The following is a 17926-nucleotide window of genomic DNA, read 5'->3' as shown; positions in this document are numbered from 1 at the left end:
AGTAGTAAATTATTCAGTGCAACTTGAACAGTAAGAAGAAAAACAGACAAAAACTGGTACATGGAAACTGTATTTTATTTCCTCTTGACATAAATATGAAATATGTGATGCATGGGAATTAACATAAAAATGGGAACTGTATCTCTGCAAAGGAGATAATCCCTAGACAAGAGGTCAGGTAAAAAAAAACCACAAGGCACACGATAAGATCACGTAGAGACCCCTGTTTATGCTGAGGAGGAGAAAAATTAGACATTGTTCTCTTTTGCCTGTTTCACATCCTGGACTGGACTGAGAGCTGCTGCTGCCTTTGTTTCCCAACAAAGCTTGTTGGAGCTCGGTCAGACTCAGACAAGCCTGCTGTAGCTCCTTGTATCTCTTCTGTCATTTTATTACCCTCTTGTTCTCATGCACGTGACTTCTCTTTTTTCTTTTTTTTCTCCTACATGGCTTGAAACGTTTCTCTGTTGGGAGGAGCCTTTAAAATGCTGACGAAAGGAAGTAAAATAGATGAATAAATGAGAAATACTATTTGTAAATATCACTAATTTCCATTCATTTTCCCAAGACTTTTCATTTTTTGTTACCAGGAGAGTTTGGTTCATACTTGATCATTTCCACAGATGAAATACATCTCAACCCTTGTGGTAGACCTAAACTACTGTATATTTACCCCCCTAAAGGAGCGACCACACAAATCATCCCTGTTCCTGAGATTGTTATAGAGAGAGAAGTGAAATTAAACATCAAGAAGCAGGAAGTGACACACATACACCGAGGCGGATGCACACCACATTCTTCTGTGATCCACGCATGTCCCAATTCAACAAAACATGAGCAAGTTTGTGTCTGAAAGCCTTTCACTTTGCCTTCCAGCCACCGGGGAGATGCAGCCCATCTGACACACACAGAGGTATAACACATTTTATTCTATCACATATTTACTCTACACTGCACTCTACTGTGTTCTTCTCAAAAATCAAATAATGATTTTGCTAATTATTTCCTGTTCATAAGTTTAAATACAGTTTCTGCAAGGGAAATGTAGCAAAAATACTTTTATAGCACTGTGGAGCTATTTTGTAGTTCTTTAATGAGGAGTATTTTGCATTATTTTTTCTGCCACCTTTCAGGCTCGACTTTTGCAGCAGCTTGTAGGTCAGACTCACCATCACTGATAATGTCCACAGCAATAGCAGGTGAGAAACGGTAATGTGCAAAAGTCACGTATGCTTGTGGTCACAGCTGAATCCGTTCACCGCATCTACAGTGGCTGCATGTGAACGTCAGGGTTAATTTCAAAGTATGTTCTGTGTGTCTTTTCACAGTGGTCTCCAAGCTGATTCTCAGCGGCCTGCCCATCGCTCAGATAGTAGTCGGTGAGTGTGTTTGGCTGCTGTTCATTTTATGGAGGTGTGTCCACGTGTCATGGGTCATGGGAAATGAAATGAGAACCACACTTGCAAACTAGCTGCCAGATGCTGGCGTCTCAAACACGGGATGGCCTAGCTTACAGCTGCCTTGAGAGAATTTCCAGGAAGTCACATGACTATTTAGATCCTGTTAGATCTATCGCAACAATAATTCTACTATTCACAGCGGTCAGAGTTTGTCAGTTGTAACTTTTTATTTGTTTAACGATGCCACTGAGAGAATCAAGGACAGGCTGGGCAGATTTTAGCTCTTAGAAGTTGTATTTTGATAAAGAGTAAAATTAGCCTACATAGAAAATGTGTGTAAGTGCACTGTCATTTATAAATGATATGATCCATATATTTGAGATATTCAAGGACTGAATTGAAACAGTCCAAACGTTCTTACAGCTACATAAAGAGGCTGCACCCTGGGAGGAAAAGCAGCAAAGCTTTCTAATCATCTTTATTAATTGTAATAATGGTGATTAATAGGTATTAGTTGGAATAGATTAAACCTTCACTGCACAGCATGACTCTGATAAAATCTAGTGTTGAATTTTACAACACAAAAATAGAGAACATTTTCTACAGAATCCTAATGTGGTCATTTGTGATCATAAATAAGAGCCACTTAGCTCTTTATCAGGTGACAGCCAGGCTATTCCCATCATGCCCTGGGTTTTTTCAGTCGGTTGGAGAGCCACAGTGGAGCCTTGCTCCAAACACTGTGGCCGTCTTTATCTTGGTGGTTTATTGCTGCTGACACATGCATGACATCAGAGCAAGTCAGGTTCACGGCGGACACAAATGTAACTGCCATGCATTGTGCAGCGATCGCTAGTGATTGGTTCTGCACATGCCTGGCTCACCACTTCCCCTCATCCCTTGGTGTTACATAACAGCATATGTGGCATAGTGGCCACTGGGAGGGCAGAGGGAAAGTGGGCGGGGGTAAAGAAGGGGGATGTAAATGGGCTGCACCTGCCTTTGAGCACAACCAACGTCTTCTACACAACCTTATCCAATAAGGAAGCAAATGCAGCAAATGCATAACTCTGATGCATTGTGGGTGATGTACACCTCTGGAGTGACCATTATTGTTCAGTCACTCCCTCGGCCCTCCAGGAGTCGATCTCACTTCAGTTCACTTCTCAAGTTCACTTCAGTTTTACAGACAAACAGGCCAACAATTATCATGATCATGTCGGTCAATGAGGGCGTGCTGAGCCACTAATGAAGTGCAGCCTGGGAATATGGGGAAGTAGAGACATTCAGCCCAAGTGTGTTGGCTCCTTCTATTTTCTTCATGCTAATATAATGTTAGCAGGTCTAATACTGTCATAACCACAATGTAATTAGACAGTTTACTTGGGTTTGTTTTGGAACGTGGGACAAATTTTATATTGACAGTGATGTAGACATTTAGCTGAAATGGACCAAAATATAACATGAGCTGTGTTTTCCATTTGATTTGTCACTTGTTGTGCATATTGTGCTTTAGTTCTTCTTGAGGAACTTTATTGTACAGTGGATGCACTTCGCTCTCTTTTGACTATTCATTAATTACATTTCATTACTTCTGTAGAGTAAGATTATATTAATTCTACACCCCTGATGAGTTTTCACGCTTGTCAAATACGTTACAGGTCTTGTGAATCATTTAATACACATTTCCCCTGTCCATTTGTCTAACAGGAGCACTGTACCATAATGAGTGCCCGATGCAGCACTTCATCCCCATCTACCTGGAGGTAATGGGAGCGTACGGCCTGTTGGCACTTGCGCTCTCCTTCCTGCCCTTCGTCAACGACCTCACGCCTTATTCCATTGCCTTTGGCAGCGTGAACCTTCTCTTCTTCTTGTGCTGGTTCACCACCGGTAAGGCCAAAAACCGGTGCATTAGACTGACCAAAACACTAAGAGAAGTAATGAATTTAAAGATAAATACATTAGGTAGTTGTGAGCATCTTACATGAACACATGAAGCTTTCTCTTCGTACACTGCAATACAATTACCAAGCCAAGAAAAACTTCAGTCTCCCTTGGTCTGGTATGACCACGGCCGCTAATGTTTGCTAAGTCATTATACTGACTTTAACCGTGTGTCTATTTGTGCAACTGCTACACCATATTTCATCATGCCAGATAAACAATTCAGTGGTTTCACAGTAAAGGCAAAAAAAAGCAGAAGTAAGCGTTTGTGCTAATTTATGTATTGCAGTTCCACATGTGGCCACAGAATTAATGTAACCTTGCTTTAATTTGTTTCATGTTTCTACTAACTTGACAAATATAAGGACATTTACTTTCATTTTAACTTTGACGCTTTGGTCTTAAAAGTCTCCCAAAGACAATATTTGGCTCTTTGCTGCAAAATGCTCCACTATGTTCACCATCTAGCTGCTAATTCTGTCATATAGTGGTTTTCTTGGAGTTTTTTTTGCAGAAAACAGCTGCCTACTGCCTCTTTAAAGAAGGTTGATGAGACCCATAAAACCAAAACAATGAGCCATAGCACTCTGTAGAGCTTAGGGGAACTGCACTGTGGTGACCTATGTTGTTTGACCCATTGTTAATATAAAAATATTGATTAGTGCAGCTTTAACTCCAATATCTGTTATGGTGCAACACTCACATTTATGAGAAGTGACACGGCCCTTAACGATACAAACATTGGCTTCTTTTTCAGGTAATTACTGGATCTATTCAATCTACGAACCCAACTACAATAAGACAGTCAGCATTGATACCTACTGCGACAAGACCCTCTACCTGTTTGCCTTCTGGACCACCAACGTGACCTATGTCCAACTAGTTCTGTTCGTTTGCTGTTGCTGTTTTTGTGCCCGTCACCTTCCGAGTGTGATGACGTCGCCAAGTTGACAACCTAAATAAACCCAAACAATAAAAGATCACAGCGGAGGTGGATTAAATCAGTTGTATGTATCTTCCTATGTGGAGAATACTACTCTGCCTTGAGTGCATCTTATGATATTTTACAGTGAAAGCCACAGCTAACCCATGTGATTTAGTACCGGAAAGTCAAATCATATCACGTCATATCAAAGATGATTTCACAGCAATATAATTTGCTTTTTGGGTTTTTTGTTTCTGTTTTTGCAAATTCAAAATGCCATCACACATCAACATTCTCATTATTACATAAAGAAATATGTGTGGACATTATAAAATGTTCTGTTGTTCAGTAACAAGTTGTCCAGGCTGAAATATCTTATTATATCATATTCATTATCGGCAGGATGAAGCCGTTCGACCTCCTGCTCTTCATGATAAGACAAAGAGCGAAAAAGCGAGTCTCTTTGTCTGCTGACAAGTTCAGCATTAGCACTCATTCTGCCAGACTTGACGTGTGATTCCTTCCTGCTATGTGTGTTGGGACAGGGATAAGCTTCATCTGTCACTGTTTTGTCTGTTGGTTTTGGAAATTATCAGACATTTTATTTTCTTCTTGCTCTCATTCGTGTAACTATCCATGCTTTCTTCTCTCTCGTCGTTTTCTTTGTATTTCTTGGCTCGAGTTGTCTGTTTTACTTTCTTTTACTGTTCAACATGCTACATGATAAAGATACATGATATTTTACTACATTTTTGTAAGAGACAAATGTTTGTTGTGAACTGCCTTTGAGTGAAGAAAGTAAAATAAACAAATAACTGACTGTTCTAGAAAAAAATACATATTATTAAAAAATCTTACTGATCCATTTCCATGAATCTACTTCTGACTTTCATTTTCTTCACCATATGGGTGTGGGACATTATTGGTTAATTTTCAGTTACAAAATATGTCTTGTGTTGCATAACTCACCTCCATATATGGATAATTTTGTTTCCCTTTCACTTTTGCCCAGAATCATAAGCGCCCTCTGTAGAGGAGGGACCACATATTAACCGTAAGTAGCACTGCCTCAATGCACTTCGCATTTTCAAAACACCCCAAAATATTGCTCATGCAAACTAATACAGATTAAAGCAAAAGTACTTGAGCTGAAATTACGCATCAAGAAGCGAGACACTGACACAGGAACTAGAGACACACGGGTACAATTTTCACCAAGTGTGTGTTTTTTTTCACTTTCAGCAGGTAAGATACAATATGACAGATAATAAGATTTTGTGTATTGCAATTTTAAGTACTAAATGTAAATTACATTTACAGAATGCACTGTATTTTCCTATATATTCTGCACTGTATAAGATAAGACAGAATGTAATTCTGCTGTTTTGAAGGCAAAGTGTTTAATTTACAGGATTTTATTCATAGTTACTATCTCAGCCTCTTGCTACAAAAAGGGGAAGTTTATTACTGCACGTGTGGGTGTGTCTGTTTTTTCGTCTAATGGAGCAATATGTGAGCCGATGTGAATTTACATCCAAAACAAACAGTGTATGCAGTTGTCTCTGTTCCCTTTGTCTCTTTCTAGGTCAGATTTATCATTTCTAACGATGGCAGAGAGAGGTCAACCCAGCTGTAGTTCATTAGCAGTAACAAGTGAGAGACAATGATTTCTTGTGGTCAAAGTTAAACTGAAAATATCTAGTATCTGGTAAGTTGTGTCAGATGTGATTGTAAAAATGCATTTTGTCCGTCTCCCCTCAGTATGTACTGTGCTGATTTTCATCATCATGCTCATTGCTCAAGCAGGAGTTGGTGAGTGACTGGTGTAAATTGTGGGATGGAGTAAAATAATCATTAATAGATGGGGCAGGTGAAGTGATGCTCCTCTTTCTTTGTCCTTGTGCCAAAAAGGATTTAAGTACACATATGATTGCCCGAGGCAGCCCTTCATCCCTATCTATTTGATAGTAATGGGAGGAAGCCTCCTGCTGTTGTTCCTCAAGGAGTGGAACCTGATCTGTTTCTGCGTGGTCTGTCTCTTCTATTTCTTCTGGTTCATCGCTGGTAAGGGACTGTACACACATTATTTGTCATATAAAATTTGCGTATATTATGACTGAGGTTCAACCATTTGTCCTGTTTGCTAAAACTTGGAAATTGCGAATTTCACTTCTAATTTGCTGGCTATTGTGACTATTCTTCCATAACTATAATGAGGTTAAAATTAGATGCACCACACATGCTTTGCCAGATACATTTTCTCAGGAGTTGGTGGAGGGTGAAACGAAACTGAAAGGAGAGAGTGAATATAAGTCAAGTGATAAATCGTGACTCCAAATGAATGCTAATGCTTATCTGTGTTAAAGGATGTGCTTGTCTAGCCATGAGTGCTTCATCAGGCAGTATACCTGAATGTCAGATAACTTGTTGTGGAGTTCCTCTGCCCCCATGTGGCCGCACATTTATTAATGCAACTTTAAATAAAGTATATTATAGGTACTTGTGAGCCATCAGAAATACTATTTGGTAAAGTTTACTGAATGGATTCCCATTGTTTTTGGGAGAGCCCACAATAATATAGTTAAACAGTTACGTTTTAAACCTGTGTGCACCACTAGATGTCCAACATCTGTGTCGCGTTTCATGATTGCATGTGTTATGAAGTTAAATCATAAGGTAAATAATGGATCAGACAAATAAAGTAATTGTCCATAATAAGCACCCCAGGCCACGATCAGCATAATAACATATCATCTCTACCTCTTACAAATTGCAATCCTGCCAACATTCTCTGAAATATCTTGAAATCTTTGGTTCTTTAACCCAAGATCTGTAATTATTAATGTGGAACCTTTGATACTGTGATCAAAGACTGCCTTACAAAAGATGTATTTCTTTTCTTTCCTAGGTAATGTGTGTATCTTCGTTATTTACAACGAATACGAAGCAGGCTGCAACAAGACGCTCTACTTGTTTGCCTTTTGGACCACCATCTTGAACTATGTCCTAATAGGTGTGATCATCATCTCCTGTTGCTGTAAAGAAGAGGATCAAGGTGATGTTGTACCTGCATAGGCATAAATAGCTGGATTGAAAAGACAAACCCACACAGTGGATCGCAGTCAGGGTACTTGTTGGATTTTTACAGAGAAAATACCAGAAAGGGGATATTAAAATCTTTTATCACAGGAATAATGCAATCTACAAAAAAAATACAAAATGTAATACCCACTTAATGCAATGTATGCTTACTCTTTTTATGACCGTATAGTATTATGTAAAAAAGAAAAAAGAAAATTGTTTGGATTTTATGTAGCATTACCTGCTTTCAGAGAGATACTCAGGGCTGTCAATCAGATTAATAACCTGGGCTGTGATCTCAGTATTGCTTGCGCGTGAGGTTGTACATATGTAAATTGCACTTTTTCACAGCATAACAGTATACTATGTAAAATATTAGTAATAAAATGTTTGCTCTTTTTGTGTTAAGTTCTTAGAAACTCTGTCAGACAACAAAGCACCATGAGTACGTAGTAGCTCGAGGGGTTTTATGCATGTCATGTTTAACGATAATCCTGTTAACTTTTTTGGTATGTAACTTTCTATTTCAGATTTGTTACACGATTTTTCCCTTTTATATGCATTTTTTAAAAATACATATCTTAAGAGCACTTCTGGAGGGAGCCTGCGATTTATGAATTTCATTGTCCATGACTGCCTCAATGTAAATTTGCATGACAATAAAGAAGTTGAACTGTAGATGCTCTGTTTTAGTGGCGTTCAAACGTCCTTCATGGCCTTCATGGAGGACCCCTCGACTGTCGTGGGGTCGTTCAGACCAGCAGCGGTGGTCTGACTGACTGCTGCCTGTAGTATTATATTTAACTGAGAGATATGAGAGTGGTATCAATCTTTCATCATTTAACTCTGCAAGAAAATAAATATGCCTATTCGTTTAAAGCCAAGATATGTATTTACATAAATTACATAATTACGCAAATACATTATCATGGAAAATACTAGAAAGCAGATACTAAATCACCTCAAGCACCAGAATCACATGGTTTATTGATGTTATTATCTTTAATCACAGAAATATCATAATTTACATACAATATACAAAATATAATACTTAATGTTGTATGCTTACTCTTTTAGAATTAGATTTCGAGAGAGTATTGCATTATGTAAAAAAAATTAAGTTTGTATATTATTATTACCATTATTTTCACTTTTTATGTAAAGTTACTTCATAGATTTAGTCAGAGCTGTCAATCTGATTGGTGGACTGGACTGTGATGTCAGCATGGTTTGCGTGCGAGGTTAGCCAGTGCTTTGCTGTGGATGGGCTTATAGAGAAGCGTGAAGCTGGAGGGGCTGAGAAGGCCGTTGCCCTGTGCATCGACTTTTCCCATCAACACGTAGTTCCGGCCTGTACAGGAAAGACAAAATATTGTTTTGAAGAACTAGTTCATTACCAAAAATTTTTTATACTCTTTATGTGATCTTTATTTATCATAACAATTGCTTTTAAGAAGAATCAAACAGACTCAAAATTGCATGTCATATTCTTTTATTTCCTACATTACTTCCTTTAATGATTGGGATATTGTTTGAGTAAAGAATCATATCATCTGCATACAATGAGAAATTTGATATTTGATCGAGTACCATTTACTTATATTCTTACCTTTGATACACCATAAAAGGCCAATATACTGTTTAAATACAAAAGGCCACAATAACTTTTCTCTGTGTCTGATGTTAACATGAATGTTTGCTGTGCTTTATAACACGGTGCTTATTTATATAAAGGTTTTTTTTGTTTATATGCAAGAATTGATGTTGTTCATTAGTGATCAACTTTAAGTAAAGATATTGCGGGGCAGTCATTACTTTCTTTACCTTCCTGATCTAAATGCTGACGAAGCATTTGATGGCAACTCTCAGTACTGGACAGTTAATGGTGTGGACGCATCTCAGTTTGTAGAAATATTGTTAGTGTGAGTGTATGGCACAGAGACAGACAAAGGCTGTAAATGTAGATAGTTGTACAGTACCTTTGATTAGCCCAGGGCATCTCTTACAGGTGGAGGTCAGTGTGACCCACATGATGGGTCCCGATTTAGTGATGTTCAGGCTTCCGGTCTTATAGGCCTTGATTAGAGACACTTCAACTGTTGCTGAGCCCCTCTGACCAGTCGTCAAAGATGTAATCTTACCAGTAATCACTGAAAAGAGGGAATTTATCGTCAAAATTTGCTGATCTTTGGCTTTTCCTCAAGAATTAACTCAAAATGTTTAAGTTATGCTTATGTTGTCTGGGAGTCCATTAATTACAAACTAGACCCATGCCAAGACCAGCAAGATCATATCACAACAAAAGAATGTTTCATAGATGGAGAGGATGTTTTGTGAAGACTAGGGGGCAGCTGATGTGGCTCACCAAAGTCATGAGGGCAGAAGCTGGATTGAAGAGTTCCTGTCCTCTTACAGGCTTGTGTACAAAGTGGGTTCAATGGTAGAGCTGAAGAAAGCACACATGGCAGTAAACACAAACACATGATAAGCACATTCACTTGCTTCTTGATACAGGTGTGCACATATACATACAGTAAATGGAAGCAAAGTGCAGGCTGATAATTTTGAATTAATTCCACTCACGTTTCTTGATTACAGCAGGTTTCTTTGTCACAGTCTTGCTTACTCCAGGTTTGGGTGTCACTTTAGGCTTAATCTTTGGTTTGGCTGTTGGTTTAACTCCACTCTTAGGTGTTGGTTTCACTGGTTTGACCGCAGGTTTCAAGGTGGGCTTGGTCTTTAGTGCAGGCTTACGTGTTGGTTTAGCCTTGATATTTGGTTTGCGTGTTGGCTTAATAATCTTGGGTTTTGGTGTAGGTTTAGCTCTGGGTTTAGGTGTAGGCTTTTTTACAGGTGGTTTAGATATGGGTTTAGCTGGTTTGGGTTTAGGCGTGGGCTTGACTGCCGGCTTGACAGTAGGTTTACGTGGTGGAGGTTTCAGCGGTATCTTCACCAGTGGTTTTTTGGCTGGTTTTGGTGTCGGCTTAGGCTGGAGACCAGGTCTAAGTTTGGGGGTTGGCTTGGTGGGTTTGATTGGCTTCATGGCTGTTCTTTGTGGCGCTGAGGTGGTCTGAGGTCCATAGATGAAATCTCCTCCGGCGGTGGGGGTCCGAGACCCGCGGGGTATGCTGTTGTAGTGGGCCATGAAACCATCTGAGGTCACACTGAGGTCGGAGACAAACTGGACAAGGAGCTCGTTCCCATTTGTCACTACAGTTCTATGTATAAGATGAGGAAATCAGGAGGAAGAGCAAAGGGGAAAGACATACGTGAAAATACAGAGAAACGTTATATCTTTGAAAGCAACTTTTAGCAAGCAAGCAACATCCATTTCTGATCAGTAGTCTCACCCTGGTGACCTGTCTCCACAGAATCTCCCAATCCGCCGCGAGTTATCCTTCTCCCCCCCGTTAAACAATGCCACATAGTCGTAGCGACAGTACGTGTCAGGCTCCAAGTCCAGCTTCACAAATTTCACCTCGATCACCTGAGGAAGAGGTAGCAAACTATGCAATTAATGACCGGGAATGAATGATGTGAGCTGGTACATGTTTATTCCTGACTACTTTTCATGAATCCAGTGCAGCTCAGACATAGTGGTGGTAGGGGAGGAGGAGGGCCGTGCTCCTAAAATACAGAAGGGCATTTACTTTCTCCCTCGCTCTAGCTTCCTTTCCTCCTTCCTTACGTTCAATCTTTTGGCACACATGAAACACACCTTCAGGCCCTCAATGAAGTCTTTCATTTGAACTTGGTCACAAGGCCGCTGTCACACTCACACACACGTTGCATTACGTACCTGAGGTAGAACATTTCCTTGTGATGGGCCCCTTCACTGCTATTTTCATTCCTCATGCTACTCCTGCACTTAGCTGCGGTATAATTTGAGTACTTTTTGTGTAATATTGTGGATATTTCTCCACCCGTCTAATGATGAAGAAAACTGCTTTTGGACATATTTTTGGGAGCAATGTCTATGCTTCAACCAGATTCAGTCATCACATTCAAATGGAAATTCTGAGATGTTGCTCTCTGAGAGAGGGTTTTAGGTGCACGACTAGTAGGAAATACAAAGTGCGATACAATCGGCTTACATTGCTTGGTTCTACAGAGATGTGCCAGGAGCAGCTGATGCCTGCTGGGTAATTGGAGTTCGGCCAGTTGGGCGTCTTGACAGAGCCCTGTGGTTTGGTTAGCCGTCCTCCACAGAACTGATTCTCTGTAAGAATAAAAATAAAACCAGATTTTAACCCTTTTTCAAGTGAGAGAAGTTTTCTTCCTGTGATAATATATGAAACAAATGTTGCTGTTAGATGTCAGGAACAGCTTTTGTTTTCAGTTTGATGGTGTTGATGAATAAACCTGACAATTTGTAGTAATTTATTTATTCCAGAGAGGTTTGTGTTTCCCTTTCTGAGCATAAACAAATCACCAAAAGTGTGAGTTATGTTCACCAGACAATACAAAGAACACCAGCGGAACGACCACAGTGCTGCCATTTATCATTAGAAAACCACAATTCTGGTCTGTGTGTTTCCGTGCTTGTGGGATTACATGTCCACACCTTCCACATGTGGCTTCCCTGCGCTGAAGTAGGCCAGAAAGCCTCTTCCTCCAGTGGCGTCGTCTGACATCATCTCTAACATCATGGTGTTGGAGGTGGAGATGAGGGCGCCGGGCCGGAACGTCCCACAGAAACGACCCAGCTTCTGCACCAGGCGGGAGTGACCGTTGTAGACGTCCAGGTAGTCGTACCGACAGGTGGGGTCAGCCTCCATGTCGAAGAGGCGGAATGACAGCATGACCACATGACCCTCTGGGACCTGGGGGAGGGCGACAGGTGATGCTTAGAGGACAGAGTGCAAGAGAGATATTTACAGGATGAAATGTGATAAAGTTTCACTTTAAGAAATGAGGGGAAAATTCAAGACCAATTTCCTTTTTTTGAAGTGCAACAAGATGAAAAATATTATATCTTGGGGCTCCCCTGTAAGTTTTGTCACGCAGCAATGTCTAACTTTATCATTCGTGTTAGTACATGAGGACCTGATGTGAATCCTAGCAGAATTTAGCACAACCCCACCCTCAGTATTTAGTATGTAATTGGCAACATAGCTAAAAACACAAGGAAGGGTATGTTGGGCCTTTAATCTGTAATAATGCATCATATTTAATAAGTTGATTGCATATGTTGTATGTAGAATTCAAATAACCAAGCAGTTAAATAAATGTAGTGAAGTAAAACTGTACTTAAGTGAATGTTCTTAGTTACTGTCCACTGGTTATGGCCTGTGAAAAGGGGTGAAATGATAGTTTTAGTTGTTTTCCTGCTTGTGGTGTTGCAGCAGATCATCAGTTCAGTTAGAGGAAGTGAAACCAGGTGTGCAGTATCAGGTCCTCTAAGCAGTGGGTGCAGTCAAGTTGTGGGAAAAGGGGTAAAACTGTCAACAACTTTCTGTTAAAACTGGTGCATTCACGAGTGTGTATATGTGCCTGTAGATAAAATGTGATTGTCAGTAGTTACAAAGGAATCTTAAATGACTATTTATTTACTCTGTACTCATTGAAAGCTTTGCCCCAGCCCAGCTCACCCTATGTTTACCTGAGCAGATGGTAGGTTCCAGTTTAGGATAAGGTAAAATACCAGTCACCAGTCTGTTGTAGGAGGGTTGCTGTCAGTATGTTGGGAGACTACAGGGTTACTTGTTGAGTTTTCTGTTTTATTTATATTTTTGTTAATAAAGTGCACCTTTTTTGGGCCAGCTTCTCTAAAGTTTTCCAGTGCCACACAAACAGGTGTTGCCCTTTGGCTCTAAAATCATTTAGCTTCAATACATACTGACAAAACAATATGTGATACAGTCAAGGTGGTGTGAAATAAGATGATTATTCTTCCAGTCTTAAAACTACTGAAGGCTGTAACATTCAGATGCTTTTGTCGCTGTCCACATTTCTGGATGTTCAACAATAAGAAATTAAGTGGCACTGAGTTCAGCCCAGAAAAATCTTTCATACCATCTATCACAGACACAAATGTGAAAAATGCAGTTCTTGACACAATGTTACTTCTGAAAGACAAAATATGATTCAACTCGCTAACAATAAAATCCAACTTTACTCAATTTAATACACACAGAAGTTTTATCGCTACAGGCATGACTTGTATGACCAGAAGCTAATGTTGGCCAATATTAGCGAACATTTGATATGATGGCCATTGTAGCAACAATAGCAACAATTCATCATCTTCCTGAATCACTTTTACTGACATGACATTGCATTGTGGGATACTTAGCAGGGAGAAATGTGCATGCCATGGACACTGCCTTATTTTATGTCAGATGCTCCTGGGTGTCAGTAGTCAACAAAACTATGTGTATTACTATTCATGTTGGAAAGAAGAGATCGTGTTTAATGTACAGTGCCTCTTATAGTTGCATTCGACTGATTATTTTAACCCATATGATGATCTTTTCCTAAACCTAACCAGGTAGTTTTGGTGCCTAAACCTAACCAAACTGTCACTGAAACCTGATAAAAGAAATCTGAAATACACAAGTAAATGAATGTAATTTACTGTTGGTCTCACACAGAATTTAAACCCCACGTTCTTGGGTGAACTTAAATAGTGGCTGTCTGTTTTTAAAAAAAAAAAATCTATTCTTTTGTATTCAACTCTGAAATGGTGCAACTATATTATACGTATGTTCAGGCCTTTTTCACAGTGCACATTTTGGCTTGTCATAGTAGGAGAAGCACAGGTGTTACTGATATCGTTAAAACTGGCTCTGTCCCATTAAGCTCTGACAACGAGCCAGTGTGCACAATGCCAGTACCCGGAAACTAAAGGAACTAAATGGAATTCAGCCGTCATTGATTTGATTATACACACCTGTGCTTTTCCCACTGTGGCTATTATGGCTGGATGTGTTCTCTGTCCCTTTTCCTGGTTGGGTCTGGTTATGGACTGCTGGTCCTGCTGCCTTTTTAGGGGATTTTTATTTAGTGTCTTTTGTCTTTTGACTGCTTGTGTCTGATTTCACTATTCTAGTTGTTTTGTCGTATTTTCTAAACCCTATGGGTTTTTTTTTTAATGGTGTTTGTGTGAATTCTCTTTTTTTTTTTTTTTTTAGGGGTGTAACAGTGGCAAAGCAAAATGTCTCCTGTGTAAAAAGGACAGAGACACACACACACAGGTGTTTCCAGTCATTTTGGCTGATTGGTTGAAGGTGTTCAGAGCTATAACAGGATTAACATGAGGTCAACAAACTCCACAGGTGCGACAAAGCTATCTGGGATGAAGTTAATTAAGCATTGTCTGTACACCCCCCACACTCAATCCTGAGAGAGAGTGCGCACATCTAATCATCCGTGATTATCACCTGCGTAGGCTTATCACCTACGTAGGCTTATCCTGGTCAAGCACCTTTTCACTCACACTGAGAATGAATTGGATTTCATTTTTGATGCGTAATCTCCTAGAAAAGCATTTGCTGATAATAAAAGCCGCCCTGGGAATCATTGAGTTTGGACTCAACTCTGTAATTTGTGTGGTGATTTAAAGTGACTCACAGTGATGTACCAGGTGCATTTACTGTTGGGTTTGTAGTGACTGGGGAATCCCTCGCTGGCCACAATGCCCGAGTCTGTGACCAGGTGGCCTCCGCAGTGGAAGATGGGCCTAAAAACCAAAAAATAGTATTACACAACCACCATCAACTGCAGTTCAACATTTAACTTGACGTCCTGCTCTGGAAGAAAACTCTGCATTGAGGCAGAGCCCATGCACACGCACACACACTTTTTACATACACGCTGAAAAACCACAGTGGCACAGTCTGTCTCTGTTCTCCAAAGTCTGGGGAGGCTCCCAAGGAGCCCTCCTGGTTTCTGTTTTTTTTTCATAAACCTTGGTCAAACCAAGCCAGGAAGTCAGTATACAGTATACGTGCTGCAAGCTTTCTCCACACGCTGACTGTACCACAAGAAAGCTGTCGGTAGACGTAACGCACACTTAAACTTCAGCCGACGGGCGCTTTCAAACGCTGCACAACAACCTCGCTCACACATGGGGTTTGGTGACGCACACCCACTCCTTCACATTCAGATAAACACAGATCAAAGCAGGGCCAGCCTCAACTTTTAATTTTGCACACCCGTTAATTTAGATGTCGGCTGCTCTGGCATCTGGTCAGCTTGTTTTCTTTGTCACATTTGACTGTGGCCTATTTTTTATTTCATTTTTCTGCTCATTTCTTGGGGGGGAGGCCAAAATTAAACAGTTTTTTTACTTTGTTCGAGGTGTATTTCTCTAATCATCAACACATCATAGTCCCCCTTTTTTTGTCATGTTCTTCAGGCGTGCCTTACGATGCCTCGTGAGTCTGCTGTGATACTTTAAGGCCACATTTGGCCCAAAAAAAAAAAAAAGAAGTGGCTGTAGAGTCCCTCCCTTCTGACCCTCTGGGGCGGAACAGCCCACAGGCATTTGTTTGTCTCTCATGTTCAATTTACACCCTGTATGTGTGTGGAAGTACTGTTGGCTATAGCAGAGCACACACTCACACACACACGCACACCCGCTTCAAAAAGCTTCACGAAAAACTAAATTTCTCAACATTTGCTGAGCCAAAAAAATGTGGGTAAAAGTCAGAATTTATTGCCAGTTTTGACTAAAACATCAGACATGAGGACAAGCTACTATAAGTTGCAGTAGGTCTCTGCATCAATTACAGTGTGCTGTCATTTTCTGTGTTTATGGGACGCCAACCGGCCCTGAAATCTTCTATTTCTACTGCGCTTTCTGTAATCATAACACTGTAACCAGGAGAGGAAAAAACACACACACACACACAGTAGTTAATCTAGTCAGATGTGGGCTTTAAAGGGGCATGCCACGTGCAAATGCAGGATGTGGAGAGGAAAACGGATGGACAAGAAGGACATTGATACCTGAAGACATTTTGATATATCTAAGCTTTCTTCCTCTTACCTGGTGAAATTGGTCTGGCCCTGAGCCTCCGTCCATCCCAGTGTCAGAATGACCAGAAGGCACACAGTCCACACCCTGTCCTCCATCCTGCTGTCCTCCCCGAGATCAGGAAAGACGGGAGAGGAGGAGGAGGAGGAGGAGGAGAAGAGGAGGCAGCGGGAAGGAGGGAGAGTCTGCGTAGAGGCGTGGAGAGACGCAAGGTTCAAAAGGAGAGGGGAGGGCAGAGAGGAAGAGGAGGGAAGTGTGGAAGTGATGGGTGAGGAGCAGGCGTGCGACGGAGGGAAGGAGAAGAAAGGAAAAGGTGAATGTGTGATTTTTGAGCGTACAGGAGGCTGTTTGACACACAGGTTAACAGGGAAAACAACTTTAATTACACTGTACACTGAGCCACAGCCAAAAGTAATGCATGTAGAGTTCAGAGTACAGTGTGCTTGTTATGTTCCAGCTCCGTGTAGTTGTTGCTCTGCATGGAGACTAATGGAATATATGGAAAATGTATGTTTCTGCAGGTGTGAGTGCTGGTGGACAGAGTGCCACTGTATGTATGTGTGTATTCATGCATGTATGTATACTGACCTCTTTAGAGCACCGCCACCTACAAGCCTGGCTTTTGTTAGCCGTGCTAGCAGCTGCTGGTCGCCTGGTTGGTCGACCACTTTGGTCCAGACAGAAATATCTCAACACTCATTGGATGGATTGGCACAGAATGTCATGCTCCCCAGAGGATGAATCCTAAAGACTTTGACCTCCTGATTTTTCTTCTAGCACCACAATCAGCTTGGAGTTTTATCAAAGTGGAAAGATTGATCTTGTAAAAAAAGTTCAAGTTCATACTTTATATCTAGTGGTCCTACAAGAACAGAGTTACATAATTTAATGTTAAAAAGAGCACTTTATTTTCCTCGTGCCAGACATGGCTGCTGCAGTTGTTTGTAGCGTCTTTGTGCACACACAGTTTGGGTGCTTTTCTGTTGCCTTTGACATTGGTGAGGAAAAAACAATGGCGGACAGCGAGGTGGATTAAGGAGGTTTTCAGTGGGCGGGGACGGTCAGCTTGCTTAAGGAGCTGGTGGATGTCACATGGTCAACAGATCCCCTTATGACATCACAAAGGCAGCAAAATCTAAACAGTGTGTTTTCACACACCGTTACTGAAAGACGGAGCAGGGGAACAAGAGAGGTTGGTCTTCTCTCATAGTGTGGTGGTTTCTTGGCACACCTGGCACATGCATTTATGTTGGAAGGACATTTAAGATTACATTTTGCATAATGTGGGATTTTTTAGGGCAATCTAAAGTATTCATTCATTATCTTAAATGAGAGCAATGATAAGAAGCATTTATTGTGATTATATACCAGTGGTGCTTAAAATGGCTGCTCATAGCATTAATGACCTGTGAAGTTATTTCAGAAGTCAGACTTGCAATTTTGTGCTAATGTATTACTCCCTTTATACTTGTCTTATATTACATGTTTATAGCTCATAGCTTTGAGCTGTTAAAGAAGTCCAATACTTTAGATAACATTTTTGCTTTATTAGATGTTGTGCTTAAAATACAGCATCACAGAAGTGCTTGCATG

At 40.6% G+C, this 17926-nt stretch overlaps 2 protein-coding genes and 1 long non-coding RNA gene across 3 annotated transcripts; 2 read left to right on the top strand and 1 right to left on the bottom strand.

Moving 5' to 3' along the window:
• Positions 1-808: 808 nt before the first annotated feature.
• Positions 809-5147, top strand: LOC139222974 (transmembrane protein 272-like). The gene is made up of 5 exons (XM_070854895.1): positions 809-913; positions 1134-1199; positions 1329-1379; positions 3111-3293; positions 4105-5147. The coding sequence occupies exons 2-5, from the start codon at positions 1181-1183 to the stop codon at positions 4296-4298; spliced, it is 447 nt and encodes a 148-aa protein (XP_070710996.1). The 5' UTR covers positions 809-913; positions 1134-1180; the 3' UTR covers positions 4299-5147.
• Positions 5148-5359: 212 nt separating this feature from the next.
• On the top strand, positions 5360-8031 carry LOC139223000 (uncharacterized). Its single transcript, XR_011585950.1, has 5 exons — positions 5360-5517; positions 5858-5925; positions 6034-6084; positions 6184-6336; positions 7181-8031. It is a non-coding gene; the product is annotated as an uncharacterized lncRNA (long non-coding RNA).
• Positions 8032-8412: 381 nt separating this feature from the next.
• LOC139222948 (procollagen C-endopeptidase enhancer 2-like) lies at positions 8413-16431 on the bottom strand. The gene is made up of 10 exons (XM_070854861.1): positions 16346-16431; positions 14926-15034; positions 11918-12176; positions 11448-11572; positions 10704-10840; positions 10351-10571; positions 10154-10254; positions 9719-9785; positions 9333-9503; positions 8413-8704 (listed from the first exon to the last, which is right to left on the bottom strand). The coding sequence occupies exons 1-10, from the start codon at positions 16429-16431 to the stop codon at positions 8574-8576; spliced, it is 1407 nt and encodes a 468-aa protein (XP_070710962.1). The 3' UTR covers positions 8413-8573.
• Positions 16432-17926: the final 1495 nt, after the last annotated feature.

The sequence above is a fragment of the Pempheris klunzingeri genome, chromosome 23, assembly GCF_042242105.1.
Source record: "Pempheris klunzingeri isolate RE-2024b chromosome 23, fPemKlu1.hap1, whole genome shotgun sequence".
Classification (NCBI taxonomy): Eukaryota; Metazoa; Chordata; class Actinopteri; order Acropomatiformes; family Pempheridae; genus Pempheris; species Pempheris klunzingeri.
Note: the sequence above shows the minus strand (reverse complement) of the source record. Positions and strands in the feature narration are given on the sequence as shown.

Coding starts and splice junctions, on each gene's coding strand:
- LOC139222974 (XM_070854895.1), top strand. Junction 1,380..3,110: donor CATCGCTCAGATAGTAGTCG/GTGAGTGTGTTT, acceptor TTTGTCTAACAG/GAGCACTGTACCATAATGAG. Junction 3,294..4,104: donor CTTGTGCTGGTTCACCACCG/GTAAGGCCAAAA, acceptor CTTCTTTTTCAG/GTAATTACTGGATCTATTCA.
- LOC139222948 (XM_070854861.1), bottom strand. CDS start 16,431: ATGGAGGACAGGGTGTGGACTGTGTGCCTTCTGGTCATTCTGACACTG. Junction 15,035..16,345: donor GGCCAGACCAATTTCACCAG/GTAAGAGGAAGA, acceptor TTTGGTTTTTAG/GCCCATCTTCCACTGCGGAG. Junction 10,255..10,350: donor AACCCCCAAACTTAGACCTG/GTCTCCAGCCTA, acceptor TCAAGCCGGCAG/TCAAGCCCACGCCTAAACCC.